Source organism: Gymnoscopelus braueri (genome assembly GCF_963280865.1).
Source record: "Gymnoscopelus braueri genome assembly, chromosome: 14".
Classification (NCBI taxonomy): domain Eukaryota; kingdom Metazoa; phylum Chordata; class Actinopteri; order Myctophiformes; family Myctophidae; genus Gymnoscopelus; species Gymnoscopelus braueri.
The window spans coordinates 25,467,096-25,487,249 of NC_137619.1; the positions used below are offsets into that span (position 1 = coordinate 25,467,096).

Sequence of the window (20,154 nt, forward strand, 5' to 3'; positions counted from 1 at the left end):
GGCCTGCTTTGCTGCCATCTATTGGCTCCTTGACTCCACTACAGCATCTGATCGTCTACATGTTTCTGCTCCCTCTGTGGCTGTGTAAACAGCAGTTCCTTAAACCATATATTTGTGATCATGAATTGTTCTTGTGTGTGCAGTACAGCCTTGAATCATCCATAACCAGCTGACTTGCTCGATATTACAAGTGTGGAACACGTGTCTTTATTTTGTATTTGCATCAGTATGGACTATCGATGTGCTGTATTGGTAAACCATACTTTAATACCAAGACTTACAGGTTACTTGCTTGCTTGCTTCCACTCCCGTGTAATCCTGCAGCTGGCCCACAGCCAGAAGCTGTTAGCCTCCCCCCAGTCCCCGTAGCCCAGACTGGTTCAGCTCAGACCTCCTGTCCTGAACCAGAGGCCCCTGTGTTAGCCCCTGGAAGCGCCATCAACCTGCAGCAGAGTAAGTGGTACACAGTAAAATCCAGAGAGCTAATTGAACTCCTTCGGAGTTAAATTAACACTCAGGATTTGGCTGTGCAGAGTGCAGACAGTCGGTCACATGCACGGTCGCTGTAGAAGTCCCTTATACACAAATGAGGGGATTTCTACAATGGCTACCAATGTTTGCACGCTAAGGCACTTTGTATTGAAATCAGAGTTCATCGTACAAAATAAAGTGACTTAAACCTGTCAGCAGAAACCTGCAATGAAAGAGGAAAATGTTTTGTTTTTGAACAAACGGAACACAACATTTAACGCAGGCCTGCTGGACTACCTGACCACCTGGGGTTTCTGTATCAGCAATGCAAATGTGCTCCCCCCTTGGCCAGCTGGTCTATGTAGGCTAAAATGGCTAATGTGGGTGCTGATTTATTTCCAAGGAGAATAATTGAGCTTTGTGTTGTGTACAAACACAGGGTGAGCATGCAGTTTTGGTGTGCGGTGTACTTCTAGTATGGAAGACTTGCAGACATGTCTGTCATGTCAGGCTCTGTTAACTTAAGTGTCCACATCTTTGTGTGCTTTTTGTCCTTGGATACAGTCGATGCTTAAAACTTATACTGCGTTGCATTGCTTTTGTGTGTGTGTGTGTGTGTGTGTGTGTGTGCGTGTGTGCGTGTGTGGCTGTGTGCACAGTCCAGGTGTCTGGAGGTCTGGAAGTGCCAGTTCAGCTATTCATATTTGGTGTAATTATTGTGGGTATAGAGTGGGGGACATGTGTTACATTGAAGTTATGGCACGTCCTGTCTCTGGTGCAATACAGTATACCGTATATATATATAACTTAATTCTCATGTGATGAACTTTTTAAAAAGTCAAAGAGTTTAGTGCGACATAGTCCAAGGGGTAGTGCATGGGGGTGTGGGCCTTGCATGTTGGTCTGCCTACCACTGCCATTTTAATTCTTTAACCTCACGTTTGCCAACCCCCACTCATCAATTTCTCTCTCTCTCTTGTTCTCTCTGCCTCTGCTTTCAGCTCGCAAGCAAGAGATCATAAAGATTACAGAACAATTGATCGAGGCCATCAACAATGGAGACTTTGAGGCGTATACGTAAGTGTGCTCGCTCCTCTTCAGCAGTCAACTTCCTGTTGGTTTCCCAGTGATGTAATCCCTTCTCTATATCGTAGACTCAGCTGGTCAGCCTTTAAACTCGACAATAACGCAGCACAGGTGTCTCATACTTCCTTGATGTTGATCACAGAGTTGAACCCAACCCAAGCATCACACTGAGTTTTACACTTAATTTCACAGCACGTTTTAGTCTTCTTACTAGCATCAAGGTGTACATCCTATAGTAACTGGAGTTGGACCCCACACTCCACTGCAGAACAAGTGCTCTAAGACAGAACACGAGCATAATGGAGTGCATTTGTTATCCCCGAACAGGAGAATCTGTGACCCCGGCCTGACTTCTTTTGAGCCTGAGGCACTTGGAAACCTGGTGGAAGGCATGGACTTCCACAAGTTCTACTTTGACAACTGTAAGTAGATTGTTAACAGTTGTGTAATTATTTTAGCAATATTCTGATATTTTATGTAGTTTATTAGTATTTTACATAACTTAATATAATAGTATATTGAGTTGTTATTATCTGAGCACCAAGTTAAGATCTGGGTAGTTTGGTAGCGTGCTGCAGAGCGAAATAACAGTTACAAACAGAGTGGGTTCGGACAGTCGCGTCTGCAAACTAAAATCTTGTGTTAATTTATCCATTTGTAGCTTTGATAATACGAATAACTCTTACGGATCCATTTGGTTACATGGTCACAAATTCTTGAGTCAAATCAACACTCAGGATCTTATTGTGTGAGTTGTAGCGGCATCTGTATCCCTCCCCGCAGTGTTGAGTAAAAACAGCAAGCCGGTGCACACGACTATCCTCAACCCTCATGTGCACCTGATCGGCGAGGACGCTGCCTGCATCGCCTACATCCGCTTGACGCAGTATATCGACAGCCAGGGACGGCCGCGCTCCTGCCAGTCGGAGGAGACGCGTGTGTGGCACCGCCGCGACGCCAAGTGGCTCAACGTCCATTTCCACTGTTCGGGAGCGCCGGCCGCACCTCTCCAGTGAAGCAGGAAACCGGGCAGCCAGGTCTGAACAACCAAACATTTCCCACCAAACATCTCACCATCCGCCTCCAGAACCAGAACCCAGTGCAAAGCCCCATTTATACCCAACGTTAAATACATATAGGGATGCAGACAGAGAATTTTGTCTGTTTTCTGCGTTCATTTAGTCCGTCTTTGTGTATGTTTTCTGAAAGCTTACAGAAACCAAGGTTACATATCGTCAGAGTGCAATACTGCAGAAATCCATGGGGGCCGTAGTGAGGCTCTGCAAGATGGACACAGCAAATCGTACACAGTGAAGATTGTAAAAGTTAAATGATATCGCAAGAAGGTTTGAGGAGAGACTCTGTGTACATCTTTTTTATTTTACAATATGCCACATCATCCACAGTCACCATGCTTGTTAATCAAAAAAAATTCAGGCGATAGAAAATATTGGCCTATCCTGCCCTCTAGCGCATGGAGTGGGTGAACCTCCATTTAGTCGTTAAGTATTGATGTGAGCAATGCCGCTTGCATTATGTATGTTTATGTACACACAATGTATATGTACAAAATGGGAGCATAATTGGGGCTTTACCGTTCTTTCCACCATCACCACACCGATATCGAGGATTGAATCCCCTTATCCCTTAGAACCATTGCATCAACCTCATCCTTCAAGAGTATATAGAAACAGAACCTGGTCAAACATCTCATGTTCCCTCTGAGCCTTAAGGCTGCAGCATACTCCAAGAACTTTTTTCAGCTTCGGAAAGGCTTACCGAACCGAAGAAAGTTTGGTGAGGACAAACATGTTTTATACTGCCTCAGAACTTGGCTGAGTTCTGAATGCCTAGACCCCGCCTACTCAACACCGTGGCTCACTGAGGCATTGTACACAGCGCTGGAACTTGCCTGTTTATTTTCATCAATCTCTGATGTGCTTTGACATAATCTGTCAAACTATGTGCTATCTCTCTCTATTAATTAATTGCTATCTGGCTGTGTTTGTAGTCACTCAGTGTGATATATTTAAATGCACGATGACACACGGACGAGACGAGTTCTACAGTAGACTGGTTTATTTTGGTCGGTTCATACGAGGGGCAGGTATAGGAAGCTCGATACAAAACCCATAGCGATAATCCGCTGTCAACTTTTCTTCAAAACAGTCCATGGTGACACAAATAAAACAATCTTAATCACGAGCGTGCGTGTCCAGTGTCTGACCAATCTCACACAATGTTCGGCTAGTTTTGAAAATCCTCGAGGTGCAAGAACTATCAAAGTTCTGAAAGGCACTGCTGAAGTTCTTGATTATAAATTTAATTAATTAATGCCTTAATGCCTGTGGAGTATACTGAAGCTGAAATTAGTTAGGTATATTTTTGTCAGTACAAATACATAAATGATTGAATTAACCCACTAGGCTAAATTCAGGACGTGTCATTTATGTAAGGAGTAATGGTATCTGTAGACTTCAGAATCTTTGAGTGGAGGGTCATTTGGATCTTCTGTGGGGTTGGGATTCTGTGCAAGGGTGTGTTAGATGATGCATATTATGCTCCCTAATGATACCATCCTTTTTCCTTTCACAGCTTTGCCTGAATTCCTTGAAGCCGCTTGGAGCATTTCTTTCTCTGTGGTCGGATCGGTGCCTGGAGCCTGGCTAGAAGAGGCAGGAACGGTTAAAAAAAAAACAAAAAAACATCCACTCACATGCAGGGGGTATCTTCCAAAAAAATTACATAAATAAATATAACGAGTATTTCAAAAGCCGACCATCGGACCAACCACAGCGGCCACCACCAGTCCAGTCCAACCCTAGCTACACATTGGGGCCGACACATGACCGTAGCCCCTGCCTTTTCCTGCAGATGGTGCATGTTTCTGATGACCACACAGGGGCGCTGTCTTGGTCCTTTTTCCCATGGCCTTTCCCCCATTATTTTTTTGTCTGGAAAAAATGTTGAGTTAAAAAAGAGGGAAATGTTTTCACTATAATAAATAGAATTGGGGTGGTGTATATTATAATATATGAAGAAAAATTAGATTTTTGTCTTTACAGAAAAACAGAAGAGCACATTCTTTACTTTTGGAGGTTTCTTTGTCTTACAATTAACAGATATATTTAGGTACATTTATTTAGTTTCTTGGGGCGGGGGGGGGGGGAGGAACACTGCAAGGAAATAGTGAGAAGCAACTAAATTGTTGTCTAATGTCAGAAGTAAAGGCACCAAAGTGTAGACTTAATACGTGCAGAAACATTTTGGGACAAAGGAATGGGCTTGTCAAAGGTTACCGAAGGGACCCTTTTTTTTATCACGGTTTGTTATTGTTGACCTTTTCATTTTTATCTCTTGAATTATGTATTTTAAAGTATTTTGTGTTGGAAAGATATCTTTTTTTCCCTTCCTTTTTTAAAAACGGGGACTTTATTTAATAAAATTCCGTATAACGTTACATATTTATATAGGAGGAAGGGGAAAGATATGCATTACATTCAGTTAAGAAAGGGTGTGGGTCCAATGCTCTGTGCTATCGTTTTGTGCTTTGAGATCGCTCTGTGTAAACACACACACACACACACACACACACACACACACACACACACACACACACACACACACACACACACACACACACACACACACACACACACACACACACACACACACACACACACACACACACACCATTTATCTGTCCTGCAGTGCTCTGAGTTGACCACTTACTGTCCTTTCTCCTATAACCAGACCTCCAAACATCCGAAGCATGGCTGCATTCTCTCGCCAATTTGTTTTCCCTTCTCCTGTGTTGTTGTAGTTTTACATACGCATGTCTTATTTGATCTTCAGGAAGGAAATCTCTATAATGGCCTGTACTGTTTTTGCACAGAAACTCAATGCTGTTTTTGAGCTCACTCTCTCCAAAGGGTTGCGAACCATTGTGCAACTTCAGGTTAAAGCTTTTCCACACTCCATCTTCCTTTGCACCCGCTCCCTTCTCCACTTCCACACACACACACACACACACATTTATTACAAAAAAATGAGAGAAAAAAACCCAGCCCTGTCGCTGTATTACTTGCACCACTCCAATGTGATGATGATGATAATGAGGAAAATGATGATGTTGTCACCCTTTTGCCTGTCTCCTGTTCTGATTGTGTTCCTTAGACATTGTATATTGTCTGTCTTGGCTTGCTGTACTTCTGTGTGAAGTCCCGGCACTTAAAACAAAGGGGGGAAAAAAGCATGTGGAAAAAGAGCAGTGCTGAAAGGTGAGGGACTGACCGTTGCCATGGCAGGTCATTGGGTCAGGGGTTAAGATGAGATAGGACGAGCAAGTGGACTCTGCTGGCTTGAGGGTTTTAGTAGCTGTACTGGAGGCAGTCAATGGATCTGTCCCATTTTTGTCACTGTTTCTGTTGTAAATGTCATAGCTGTTAGTGTTCGTAGTTTGCTGTTACTATAACTTGAGTTGTTGATTTTCGCCAGACCTTCCAACTTGCGGGTGGGGAGGATTAAAGAAATTGGGGCCATGGCCAGCACAGCCTATTTTTTTTTTCTTTCAGTGTCCATTATCCCCTTCAAACTGAACACATGGGGAATCATATCAGAGTCACGCACATGCACTATGTTTAGCCTATAAATCGTCTCGCAATGCACAGCCACATAAGCACACACTGAAACATTCTTCCTTTAAAAAGGACAAAACAACTAACAAAAGCATAATTATGTGTCTTTGTTTAGAACACTGTTTATTCCCTCACTGTGTATGTATGCGTGTGAATTGGTCCCAGTGGATGGGTCATGTATCCCCACTCTGCTCAACGCTGCCCCATAGTAACTCATTCAACATTCCGGCTAGCATTGGTTGGAAAGTCCAGAGTTGATCCATTCCCTTGATGAGTCCTTTTGGATCGTCTTTTTAAAAGTATGTAAAATGGTCACGATTGCAAGCAAGGGAAAAAGCAAACACCCCATTCCCTTCTGAGATCATGAGCCGCGTCCGGCTGCATCGGCCGCCTGTGTGTTTTTTATTTAGTGCTGTGGCATATCAGACACGCCAGGTAACTCGACCTGTGCCCTCGCCAACCACCACAAGCACACAAACGTTTGCACCATGACAATGTGTTGTAAAACCAGTACTGAAACTATGTGATGTTTTTTATGGCTCTAAGTAGTTCTCTTTGTGCTGTGTGGGCATCGGCCCTACTCCACCAGGGGACGATGCTTTCATCCATTGTGTATGTTCACACAAACATGGGAATGTTTTAGTAATACACACAAATATGGGAATGTTTTAGTAAAGAGTACAATGCCATTTACTTAAACTCCTTAACAAATTATAGAAAATGGAAAACAATGGAAGGGGATATCATCCAAGGGACCTGCGTAATCAGTGGCCAAAGTATTGGGACAGTACAACATCAATTTATTCGTTACACCCATGAAATTTACACTTTTGATCAGCGGAGGCAAAAAATCCTGTTATCTCTGGCCTCTGACAGTTAAATTGTTTACATTTTAAATGGCAATTGGGATCACTGTCTGCCTGGCTGAAATAGATGAAATAAATTATTCTGACTAGCTCAGTCTCCACACTGAGTCAATGCAGTAGCCTCTGCTCTACAGTTATATACCACAATATGGCTCTTTCAAACTAGTGTTCTCTAAAGAAAATTATTCGGAAGTAAACCCACTGCTGAAGTGACCCTGTAAAGCTTGCGGCAATGTTGAAAGTTTTGGTTACATTTGTACACAGTTAAATGAACACGGGTGATTTTACTTTATCGAAGTCCATCCTTACCAAAATGCAATGGAGCAGAGGCAGCACTTCATTTGAAATTCTAATGATCAGTTTCAATGCAAACTCCAATTGCACTTGGATTTCAGTATCCGTGATGGTGTATGTTTTGCCTCATCTTTTTTTGCGTTGTACTTGGATATAAATTCCACGAGCATGGAGCAAATTGAGCCAGTTCCACTACACTGCCCAAATACAATGGCCTTTGACTGTAATTTGATTCTAAACAACAGCAAACTGAGTAGCAGGACAGGAAGAGAGCCTTGATATACAACAAATATTGAAAAACCACAAACTTTTAACAGTAACACTATATATGCAGTTTTACAAACGGAAGAAATATGCATGTCTACTTTCTGGTAATATTTTTCACTGTCTGTGTTTACTTGATTGAGTAATGGAAATGTATGTTACTTGCATCCCCAAGGTTAATGAAATGGCTCTGTCTCAAATAATGAAACCAAGTGATGTATCACATTAAAAAGCATAACAAGATTAACAAGCCTTAGCTTGGTATTTTCCCCTTTATTAGTAAATTCATTGCGTTGTAATCATACAAAGGGGCTACATAATTATACTCTGAGTTTCATTTGGATGCTGGATTTTTGCATGACCATACAATTAATAAAAATCATGAATTTAAATCTAACAAGTTTGTTTGTGTGAATGACAGACCATCATAGATTTGCTTTTGACATACTGTAGGTATTTCATGAAAATAACATTAATGCATTCAAAACACCAACTTCGAAAAGAAAAATGTCTGTCTCAGATATAACATTTTTTAGATATGTTTCAGATAAGCTGTAAAACTTGACCTGTTGTAGTGGAGTGGTACAACTTTTACAGTATTTTACTGTAGCTGTATGGCAGCTAGCTGTCTTTATTCATACCTAGTTTTACAATATAAAGAAAACTGCTGTATACTGTTTGAAGGCCCCCCCCCCACCCTTTTTGTTCCAATCATGCATACCATACTGTAAGTAGAGTTGGACACACAAGGTTGTTTTCGATGTTGGGTGGACTCAAATACAGTATCTACTCCATTTGTGACACTTGTTCTGCTATGACAACCAAATCATTCAAATGTTGCTCCTTTATCTGACTAGCTCTCAGCTGGTTTAACAACAGGAAAAGCAGGGCATATCCCCTGGCAAAACCTCATTCCAGGGCTGGGGATTCACAATAGATATATTTTAATTCACTTCAATAACAATACAGCAATCATAATTTGTGTCTGTGCAAAAATATATTTGAAAATCTAAAGACAAGCCAATAATTGTGGCTATGTCAACTGAAATATTTTTACATGTAAAATAAACCCTTGTAATGCATGTACTTTTTTAGAGCACCTGAACAATAAGAACACGAAACTCATGTCATGTAGCAGTTGTCTTGAAGAAGGTATTATTTTGCATCAGACAAGGTGCCCTCACTTACTGGGTTACTGGATGATGTGGGCCAGGTAAATGCTGACTCGTACTCTTAATGCTGTTACATTTTATAGATTTTAATTTTATATTGCAGGATATCCTTACTAATATATCAATAATGTTGCTACTTTAAAAGTATGGACTCAGTTTGTGATTAAATGCTGTTTAATGGTATAATGACGTGGTTCTCAAAGTGGGGGTCTGAATGTCCCACACTATCCCAAACTGCTGCAGAGACACGCATCCATACCTTCATCACATCCAGACTCGACTTCTGCAATAGCCTCCTTTATGGTGCCACCTCCAAAGTTCTCAAAAGAATTCAGTATGTGCAAAACTCTGCTTCCCGCCTCCTCACCAGAACCCGATCTAGAGACCACATCACCCCAGTCCTCCACGACCTTCACTGGCTCCCAGTCAAACACAGAATACATTTCAAAATACTGATCACCACCTACAAGGCCCTCAACAACCAGGCTCCCCGCTACCTCTCTGACCTCCTCCAACGCCACGCCCCCCTCCCACTCCCTCAGGTCTGGTGATGTCAACCTCTTGGACATCCATCCCCAAAACAAATAAACGCACCTAGGGTGACGGGGCTTTCTCAGTTGCAGCCTCCTCCCTTTGGAACTCACTCCCACCTCACATCAAAGCTGCCCCCACCCTGGCCCTGTTCAAAGCCTCCGTCAAAAGCTCAAAGGTCAAAACCCACCTTTTTAGACTCCTTTCCTTGCCTAATTCAAATCTCCATTTCTGCCTTTTAGTCTTAGCTTAGTGTTTTTTTTCCCTTGCTCAATTTTTTTCTCCTCACTGTTTATGTATGCGTGTGAATTGGTCCCAGTGGATGGGTCATGTATTTCTCTCCTAATAAAGCTGTTTATTTTGTTGTGTTTGTTTGTAAAGCGACTTTGGGTACTAAGAAAAGCGCTGTATAAACTTGATGTATTATAATATTATTAGAGTGTAGCCTACATCTGTACTCTGAGTTATGAGGGTCTTTGAAATGACACAGTTTGAGAACCACTTTTTGGCCTTTATTTTGAAGGTTGTGGCCGGATGTAAACTGTTTTTACTTTGTCGACTTTGATGAAGTGTTGTGTTGGTGTTTATAGTTTCTGTACCAGATGAGAGTACGGTGTAAACAGTGTAAAGTATGCAAGTTGTGCATCATAACAAGGTGTCGCCACCATCACCATGCATCTCCACACAGGCGTCACTACGTGTCGGCGCATAGGTAAGTCGTAGAATGTTCATTCAGCTAGCTGCCGTTAGCTCTGAATGGAGAAATATTATTATCCGGCCACACACAGTTGACGTTAGCCCAGTCTCCTCTATGAGGGATTCACACCTCTATGTAGCCCCTACGGAACCTCTCCCTCCGCTAAGTAGCTCCGAGATGAGGTCCCTCGTCGGTTCCTGCCGTTTGCGGTCGACATTGTCGCACATTTTCCACTTTACATGTTTCTTACCCCTTTCTGCACATCGTATCCAAAAAGCAAAGCATTTGCGCCACTCTCTCAGATGTTTTAAGTTCTAGCGGAACATAACAGCTTCCAACGAGTTGAAGAAAGTATTTAATTTGCCTCGGTTTTCATCCGGTTCCATAATATTTTGCATTAGAAGATGCAATTCAACATTTGACCAGTAGGGTAATCAGTAATGTTATCTCTACGGGCGCAACTCTTGCGCAATGTCTTAAAAACATGTAACCGGATGAAAACCGAGGCAAATTAAATACTTTCCTCAACTCGTTGGAAGCTGTTATGTTCCGCTAGAACTTAAAACATCTGAGATAGTGGCGCAAATGCTTAGCTTTTTGGATACGATGTGCAGAAAGGGGTAAGAAACATGTAAAGTGGAAAATGGGCGACAATGTCGACCGCAAACGGTAGGAACCGACGAGGGACCTCATCTCGGAGCTACTTAGCGGAGGTAGAGGTTCCGTAGGGGCTAACCTCTATGATTCACAGCACATGCACGCACACGCGCGCGCACACACACACACACACACACACACACACACACACACACACGAATTTGAAAGAAAAAAAGTAACAAAAATATTTCCCCCAAAATTGACACTTTTTAGTCAAATCGATTAGGATATTGTATTATAATAGATTAAATCGATTGTGACTTTATGCATCACAGTGATCTTGTTTTGTAGTTGTTTGTTCAAGTGACATTATTTCAGTCAAAAGCAGTGAAGACACCAGCAGGCATATTACTACTGTCTGATACGTAAGAGATAAAGTCTCATGTGTGTAGCCTATGAGCATTGAGCACTATATACGTTATTGTGACTGCGTGTGGAATTCACTATCTCTCTCTCTCTTATAGGCACACTGTGGACAGGACCATAGGCTGATGGCATCTAAATCTAAAGTAGACCTGGCATCCTTGCCACAGACAGAAATCATCACATATTGGGCACTTTCGTTTGGGTCTCACTTGTATTCTTTCTATGAGCTGCACAGATTCTCCAAAGGTGAGACCAATCAAAACGTTTTGTCAACTTAAGGGCAGCCTATGAAAACTTAAAACTGCATAGATTTGATAGTGTTGTAGCTTTTCCCCACCTACATGTATCTACAGCTTGTCAAAAGCCAGTTTCTCTTATTCAATTGAAGTGTTGTATAATATAGCTTGGGTCCAACTGCAAACAGAGCTGAACAACAAATATGTCACTATCTGGAATCATGCACTTTGTTGCTCTATTCATTTAATTGAAAAGTGCATGAGGAGTTTAACTTTTTTTTTATTTTTCCCCCCTTATTGCTCTATTGCTGTTGCTTGGTTAGTAGACAAAAGTTATTCGCTAAAAACCCAAAGCTCTATTCCTGATAGTAATCATTGAGTGTTGGGAGCTTGTAGATTTGGGTATTTTTTAAACCTTTTGGCTATAATGACATGGCCAAAATAGGGATAGTTATTAATCGATTATTTTTCATAATCAATTAAATTGACCAGAGTTCAATTTCAACTCCCCCGTGTCTTGCATATTTCTCTTCTTTCTGCCATTGGTTTCCTGAATCTGTCAACACTATCCCATCTGAAACTAGAAAAAGTGCTCCTCGGAGCACAGGTCTCCGCCAGGTCAGGTAGGCTATTGTGGCCTCCTGGTGGCGCTATAATAGGCCAACGTGAAAAGGGTGCCATTTCTTCTTAGGCCTTGCACGACAATCGGACACTGACTGCATTCATGATTTGAGGCATTTTGTTAAAAACATGTGTTTCGCCAAATTAGACCTGTTGGTGGCGCTATAACAGGCCAATGTTAAAAGGGTGGCATTTGTTCCTCAACATAGTGTGAATGTGCGTGCAAAGTTTGAGCGCAATTGGACGGTGCGTTCATGATTTGCGGAATTTTGTTCAAAACAAGCCAATAATGCAAACTTTAGATGTCAATCTTAGCCAATCAGTATGGAATATGAAAAATTAAACACATCCGTCGTGATTACATGACTATAGAGATCATGTGTACCGATTTGCGTGAAATTTGGATAAAATTGGAAGGAGTAGTATAAGATAATGTGTTTTACATAAGTCGGCCTCCTGGTGGCGCTATAAAAGGCAGATGTGAAAAATGCAGGGCAAAGGTTTTTCCTTGACCTCTAGGGAGTGTGCATACAAAGTTTTACACAGATCGGTGCAAATATAGGTAAAAACACGAATCGGCCTGTTATAGCGCCACCATGAGGCTGATTTGAAAAATGTCAAATGGTAGTTCTTCCTCGGCCTAATGGGAATGTGCGTGCAAAATTTCACGGAAATTGCATGCTGTGTTCATGATTTGAGGCATTTTGTTCAAAACGGAGCACTCCTGCAAACTTTGGAAGACATTTTTAGCCAATCTAATCAAAATCAATCAAATCTGAAAGACTCGTTTCGTTTAATGACTATAGAGATACTGTGTACCGATTTGCGTGATTTTTGGACAAAATCTGTAGGAGTACTGTCAAAAAATATGTTTTGCACAAATCGGCCTCCTGGTGGCGCTATAACAGGCCCATGTGAAAAATTTGTCAGAGGTTCTGAATTGGCATCCAGGGAGTGTGTGTGCACAGTTTCGCAGCAACCGGGCCAACGGTGCCTGAGATTAGCTGTTCACAGACAGATGGACGGACGGACACACGGACACACAAACGGACACACGGACGGACAGGGGGTAAAACATACTCTCTCGCAATGCCTTTCGGCCTGGCGGAGACAATAAAGCATAAAATGGCCAAACAACATTTGACCTGCGTTTATTTTGATTAGACAACAGTTTTAATCAACTACTTTCCCCAGCCAAATGATCCCTAAACCTTATTAGGTAAAGTTGATCTGGCCTACTTCTACAAACTTCCCACAATGTACAGAAGCAGGTAGCTGTCATTTTGACACCCCAATATTACAGAATATCATCACTGTCGGGTGGAAAAACCTTTTGTCCAAAACCGTTGCTTTTCAGGAAATGGAAATGGAAACTTTCTGAAATAGTGAAAATAGCAGATCTACAAGCTCACAACGCGTAACATCGCCATGCGTTGTGAGCTTGTAGATCAGCTATTTCCACTACAGTACTTGTACTCTTGTGTGATGAAGTAGGGCATTAAGTGATGAAAAACATAAGAGATATGAGGTTTCTGGCCGTCAGCAACGATATCTATTTCCACAGAACATGAAGCAGGTCTGGAGAGAGAATTACAACTGGAGAAAGGCTTTTTCGTGGGGTTTAAAAAGGTGAGATCTCTGTATAGGCTGTCACCAGTGGTGGACAGTAACCAAGAGTACTGTACTTAATTAGTATCTGTACTTTACCTGAATATTATTATGTATTTTTGGATACCTTCACTCCACTACAATTATATACATACGTATATTGGACAAATATTGTACTTCCGACTGCTACATTTCTAGGAAGGGAAAAAAGTTAATTATGAATTAACCACTTAGGCCCTCTTTCAAATATACGATGTGACACGTTGTGAGCTTGTAGATCAGCTATTATCATATTTATTTAGTTTTTTTTACACATACGTGGACGCCAGGTTGAAAGTAGTTGAAAGCCTTTATGCCACAGGTTTAACATACGGACAGGCCCCATGTCCACATCTTGTCTGTTCAGAGTGTGTTCTGTTCCACAGGGGTCATCCCTGAGCCCCGACCCCTCCTTACGTTGGACGCCCATGGTGAAGTTACTTGTTTTTGTCAGGACCCCACAGACTTTGAATGGAGTTTCTGGAGCGAATGGGCAAAGAAGTCTCTGCTGTGGACTCTGATTGGACATGGTGTCATATCTAGATTTACCTGCACCTTTTTCCCTAAGGTAGGAGAAATTAATGCTAGGAACTTGAAGGTTCAAATGAAGTGAATACTACTGCATATCACTGCTGCCGCACCCTACCATACCTATTTATACTGTTTATTTGTTTAGTTATAATTATTAATTGTAGTTATTTGTTTCTCTTTCTCACTTCAGTAATACTTTAGCCACTTAAAATGAGCCCATTAGGATCACTATCTGTAGAGATCTTCTCTCATTCTGATGTTAACCTCAAACAGCTCAGGGTACCAGCACTGTTGCTGTATGGCCTCCTGGCAGCCTGCAGTGTTTTGGGAGTTAAAGGTGTGAGTGTGCTTCTCATACACCTCCTCCTGTCCTTCACCATGGCCCAGCTACGTAGGCCTGCTCTGTGCTGGGCCTGTAGCCTGCTTCTGCTCTCCAGTCTTCACTTTAAGCCACTACAGGACCTCCAGGTATGATGGTGCTATTTTACTAATTGTTCTTTGTGTGTGTGTGTGTGTGTGTGTGTGTGTGTGTGTGTGTGTGTGTGTGTGTGTGTGTGTGTGTGTGTGTGTGTGTGTGTGTGTGTGTGTGTGTGTGTGTGTGTGTGTGTGTGTGTGTGTGTGTGTGTGTGTGTGTGTGTGTGTGTGTGTGTGTGTCCAAATGTATTGTCCCATCACAGGTTTACAGGTGTGAAGACTGTAAATAGTTGTACTGCTGTTCTCTAAGCATTGTGGAAGCAGTTATTGTCCCCACTCCCTTTATTTATATATAGATATATATATACATGCATACATACTGGAGTTTGCCACTAGTGAGATGCCATTATGTTTTGAATGAACACAAGAGGGAGCAAGACTCAAAGGGAACCAGCAGACACTTGTCTTTGTTCAATCTACTTTGTCTTGTGCACAAACAAGTTAAACATTGAGTGAACATCGAATACTTAAGTAGAAGTAGAAGCATACAAGTGGTTGCATTATATCAAGATTCAAGAGGGGTTTATTTGTCATTCACTCATACAGGTACAAGCAGCAAAATGTTGGTGTGGCATGTTCTGCAAGACTGTGCTAACAACTGCAATGCAATATACAACAAGATAATAGAGATAATACTGGAGTGCATTGAAATAAAAATAAATACAAAAAAATAACATTAATAAGTACAGGTAAAACACACTCTTTAAAACCTCTTGCTGTGGGGAATGTGCATTGGGGAAAGTATAGAATCAGGGGCGGACAATAATAGAATGCGTGGTACACATCAAGTGCACTCAATTATGTTACATTAGTGCCAGTAACAGTGTGAGCAAAAAAAAGCAGGGTAATTACGAATGAATGCAGTTTTTGTTTTATTTATTTATTTTTGTTCTTTGTTTTGTTTTTTCCTTGTCCTTGTTCAGGGCTCTGATAGCCACAGAGAAAACGTTCTTTTTTCAAAGCCTAGAGCCCAGGGCTTTGAGGCAACTCAAGTGCGTGCCAGCCCGCATCATCACAGACAGTCAAACGTTACTGGGATGGTGTTTGTCCTTTATAATCCTTTTAGCCCTACCCAAGCACCTGCTGTCGTATACGTCTTGCAGGGACAGGAGGGAGCTCCCTGTGATGCGCTCAGCCGACCACACCACCTTCCCCTGAACTTGCAGATCCTGTGAGCAGCTATTACCATACCATACAATGATGGCCCCCGTCAGAATGCTCTAGGAGTCTAGGTGGTGGCAGAGTAGAAGGATTTCAGGACCTTCTCTGAGACCCTGAATTTTCTCAACTGCCTTCTTTGCCACAGTCTTCTGTGTATTCTCCAAGTCAGGTCCTGTGTGATGTGCACACCGAGGTACTTGAAGGTGCTCACCCTCTTCACTGGTGCCCTGTTGTTCAGGAATGACCTCTGCCGTTGTTTACATAAGTCCATGATCATCTCTTTGGTCTTTTCGATGTCATTCAGGCCGGCTGATGAGGCATTCTTGGGTACGAGGACAATGGTACCTGATGCAATTGATTACAAGGACACTTTCCGAGAAACAAAGCAATACAGGCTACTGCCAATTTGTATTTGTCCCCAACTCGTATGCCTTAAGGATAGGCAATTCACAAATAGACTGCCGGTTCTAGAGGCTGCTTGTGTTGATAGGCGCTCCATTAAGAACATTCAGAAAATGTTTCTTTCCTTACACTCACACACCCCACACTGATTTGTTTACACGCACATACGCCACGCACGCACACTGTATCTTGGGATTGCATTAGATTATTCTGAACTTGTAAACAATGATACACATTAAAGAAATGTTGCAATGAAACTTATATAAAATGTACTGTAATTTTAGGTGAATATAAGTCACGTTTATCAATGTTTATCAATGTACTGCATACATGTATAGTTATTTTGACTATATAGCACTTTTGATTATTGATGATATGGTATACCAGGTGTATGATAGAGTTTAATGGACTTTTCATTGTGTCTCTTAGAGAGGCTGGTATGAGACGGAGGAACAGTATTACCTGTTACTCTTCAGTGTTGCCGTTGGTGGACTCCGTTTCATCAGCTTCAGTCTTGAGCACTGCTGGTGCCCCCTGGAGCCCGGTGGAGCCGTGCAACTGTACTGGTTGTTCTCGTACTCGTTTTACCATCCCTTGTTCTACAATGGACCCATCATCACGTACAATGACTACATCCAGCAGGTAGGAGATGCCACAGATATTCATTCCAGATGTAAAGCTTCTCTGCCCCTTGTTCCCCATCCTGAGGAGGCCAGCGTGATTGATTTTCTCAAGTAAAAGTTGAACTTGGCTCAGCTGAAGATGTTGTTGATGACAAACATCAAGCCACCAGCTGCTTCTTTTCACCAAGACAGTGAGAAGTATCTCCCCGAGTTCCCCTCCCTGCTGAATAGGTGCCTGACCAACCAGTAGGAGTCACTAGTATACAGCAACAAAGACACAATGTCCTGCTGGCTTTTACCAAGCACAAATACCATCATTGTGTTCGTTGCGTTGCCCGGCCAAGCCGGAGGCACCACTGCCCAAAATGAACATGGGACTCTGCGATGGTGGGCGAGTAGTTTGTTTAATTCTTCTTTTTGGTTAATCTAATCTATTAAAGCAGTTATTTTAGAACACACATTTACAGTAAACCTCTAATCGCTTAATCGTTTAATCCCAACTCAAATCTGGATGTATTTGTCTGAATAAGACATGTTTAAAGGAAGCAACAGAGAGTACTAAGATAAGAGCTTGTTTTCAGTACGCTGCCTTTGGGTGGGATGACACATGTATAATATGCGGGGTTTTGTGTGACTTAAGTAGTATTGTGTGGGCCATATTGTTCTGTGGAATTGAGCTAGCAAATCTGTGACTGCTAAGTACACACTTCCTAACCTCTTATCCAACCCTCTAACACAGATGCGGACACCCACCATGGAAGGCAGTCGAGATGAAGCCAATTTGATGTACCTGGTGTTCAGAGCAGGCAGGATTATTCTGTGGTGGTTCATCGCAGAGTACATGATCCATGTAATGTACATGCACTCCATACAGGCCAATGAGACCTATCTGCAAATTCTTCCTCCGTGGGCTCTGGGTACGTGTGAACACTTGACACCCCTGGGTGGTTTTCCAGAAATCTTATTGTTTTGCTATAATATCCCTGCAACATCAGATCAGAAACCTGGAGCAATAACACACATACACACACACACACACACACACACACACACACACTCACACTCACACTCACACTCACACTCACACACACACACACACAGGTGATTCCTTTCCTTTTGAAATAGGTATCCTGCTGATCACAGAATAATAATTTGTAATTTTTTTTATTTTTTTTCATTTTGAATAGAATTTGAGTCCAGTTGACTATAAACTAAACTGGCTATTTTCTCTAAAGTCGTAATCAACTTTTCTGTGTTGTGTATTTGTTGTGTAGGAACATACGCATATTGTCCAATATTCTCATTTGCAAAGATGTATTTTTTTGTTCTCCCTCTTTTTTTTATATTCCAGGTGGTCTGGCATTGGCTCTTGTGCAGTTCTTCTATGTGAAGTACTTGGTGCTCTTTGGATTGCCCTCAATGCTGGCTACACTAGATGGCCTACTTCCGCCAAAGCTCCCGCGCTGTGTCAGCATCATGTATAGTTTCACTGGAATGTGGAGGCAAGTTCACAGCTGTTCTTAACAATGTCCCTAATATATCAGATATATCTTTTATTGCATATCCAGCTTTTTGGGTGAGGGGAGTGATGACACTATGGGTGATGTTGATACTGATCTCAGCCCTAGGGCAGTAGCTGACCAAGGTAAGCTGTAGCTCAGTGGGTAGAGAGGCTGTCTGGTAATCAGAAGGTCATTGGTTCGCCTCTTGGCCCGCCCATCTACAGTATGTATTGAAGTGTCCCTGAGCAAGAGACTCTTAACTCCTAACATGTCTACGTATTGAAGTGTCCCTGAGAAAGACATTAAACACCCCCACCCCCCCTCCCCCAAGCGCTCATCTTGACCATCTGAGCAGCCATCAGCTGGGTGAAGATGAAACTGAATTTCCTCTGCAGTATTAATTAACAAGGGTCTCCCGTCCCAATCAGCAAGCCGAAATGCATGTCAAATAGGCTGCCACGGTTGCTACATTGTTATCCTTGTGAATAAATAAGGCTATGGTTACTGTATTGTGATAAACAATGTACATCCTCATTGCCCGCAGTAATTAGCCTTGGGCAAACAGGAATGCCTGGATGATAATCGATATTTATCTCATACCCAGCCTCTATTGATAAAAGGATTGAGAGAGTAATATCTGATTACCCCTTGGGATGATAACTGGTAATCCCTAGGGCTGCTGTGACTAGCTGGACAATCAGCACAAATTAACCCATTAAGACCGGGAACCGGGATCATTTTAGATTTCTTTTGCTATTCAAAAATATCAGATATACAAGCTCTCTGTGCCGCGCTATGAGCTTGTAGATAGAGATCTGCTATGTTTGAAAAATAGTGAAAATCTTTGAATATATATATTTTTAGAGCGAACATTTGTAATTCAAATCTTTACTTCTGGGGGGTCCCTGGAACAAAATATTTTACAAATGTTCGCTTTAAAATAATATATTATATATAATAATATATTTAAAGATTTGCAAGCATTTTCACGATAAAAAAAAAAGCTGATCTACAAGCTCATAGTGCTATGAGCTTGTAGATCTGCTAGCCAAAGAAATCTAAAGTGACGGAGATGCGTCCCCGGATTGAATGGGTTAAGGAGCCACAGCACTCTGAACTGTCACTGTGAGTGACTTCACTGTGGAAGGAAAAGGAACTAATTTCAAACATCACCGCCAGGGTTGGCAAGTTGATCAAATACTATTTTCTCCATGTCTTTGTGATTTCATTTGGCAGTAAGTGGTAAACAGGGGTAAGTGGTAAACAAATTAGCGCTCAGGCATTTATTGTTGTGATTATGCCTGGGCAATTACCTATATTTGTTCCAGTCAAGTAATTTGATTGTGAGTGCTGGTATATAGCATAACAGCACTGGAGTTTTACTGTAACATATATATTATTCAACAAAATCATTAAGTGTTGTCTGCCATTACTTGATAATTTATAGTGTGGTATAAACTGTGGTATAAAACCAGTATGATGTGATTATCTTTGACACTTGACCATTGTCATACCTTTCCTAATATACATTATAAGCACACTCCATCTTGTGTGATATTCTTAATACTGTAGGTCAGGTTGCTATATTTGTCATACAGTAAAAGGAGCAGTTCGGATTTTTTCCCCCCCAGTCTGCTCGAAGTCAGATTGTGTTTTATGTCGGGTACTTTAAGTTTGATTGTGCTTTGACAATCAAACCGTCTAACAGCAATGATTTGGCTCATCTCCTATCATTACTGGCAATCAGAACAATGGCAACCTCCACACAATCAGGAACAGGCTAGGCTATGGCCCCTTGTCTCAGAACCTGACAAAAACATCATACACACCTAGTTGATTATTTGAATAGCATTACCGTCTGTATAAACATTAATCTGATGAGGATTGTTACATTTATTGAGCCCATAATGAACTCC

General features: G+C 41.8%; 2 protein-coding genes across 32 annotated transcripts in view; both read left to right on the forward strand.

The window, feature by feature from the left end:
• camk2g2 (calcium/calmodulin-dependent protein kinase (CaM kinase) II gamma 2) overlaps positions 1 to 6,109 on the forward strand; it is a 65,152-nt gene extending 59,043 nt beyond the window's left edge. For 21 of the 31 annotated variants that reach the window (XM_080448525.1, XM_080448536.1, XM_080448550.1 and 18 more), the window contains 5 exons: positions 325 to 453; positions 1,473 to 1,548; positions 1,885 to 1,979; positions 2,317 to 2,594; positions 4,153 to 6,109. In XM_080448525.1, coding sequence (XP_080304651.1) covers positions 325 to 453; positions 1,473 to 1,548; positions 1,885 to 1,979; positions 2,317 to 2,573 — 557 coding nt within the window. In that variant the 3' untranslated portion in view covers positions 2,574 to 2,594; positions 4,153 to 6,109. The remainder of the gene's footprint in view (positions 1 to 324; positions 454 to 1,472; positions 1,549 to 1,884; positions 1,980 to 2,316; positions 2,595 to 4,152) is intronic. The other 10 variants (XM_080448552.1, XM_080448546.1, XM_080448548.1 and 7 more) reach the window with 3 other exon arrangements.
• Positions 6,110 to 9,892: 3,783 nt separating this feature from the next.
• Positions 9,893 to 20,154, forward strand: part of hhat (hedgehog acyltransferase) — a 30,886-nt gene continuing 20,624 nt past the window's right edge. The window contains exons 1-8 of the mRNA XM_080449132.1: positions 9,893 to 10,033; positions 11,140 to 11,287; positions 13,463 to 13,527; positions 14,000 to 14,113; positions 14,350 to 14,544; positions 16,543 to 16,755; positions 17,476 to 17,653; positions 18,088 to 18,238. Of these exons, the coding sequence (XP_080305258.1) occupies positions 11,167 to 11,287; positions 13,463 to 13,527; positions 14,000 to 14,113; positions 14,350 to 14,544; positions 16,543 to 16,755; positions 17,476 to 17,653; positions 18,088 to 18,238 (1,037 nt within the window). The 5' untranslated portion in view covers positions 9,893 to 10,033; positions 11,140 to 11,166. The remainder of the gene's footprint in view (positions 10,034 to 11,139; positions 11,288 to 13,462; positions 13,528 to 13,999; positions 14,114 to 14,349; positions 14,545 to 16,542; positions 16,756 to 17,475; positions 17,654 to 18,087; positions 18,239 to 20,154) is intronic.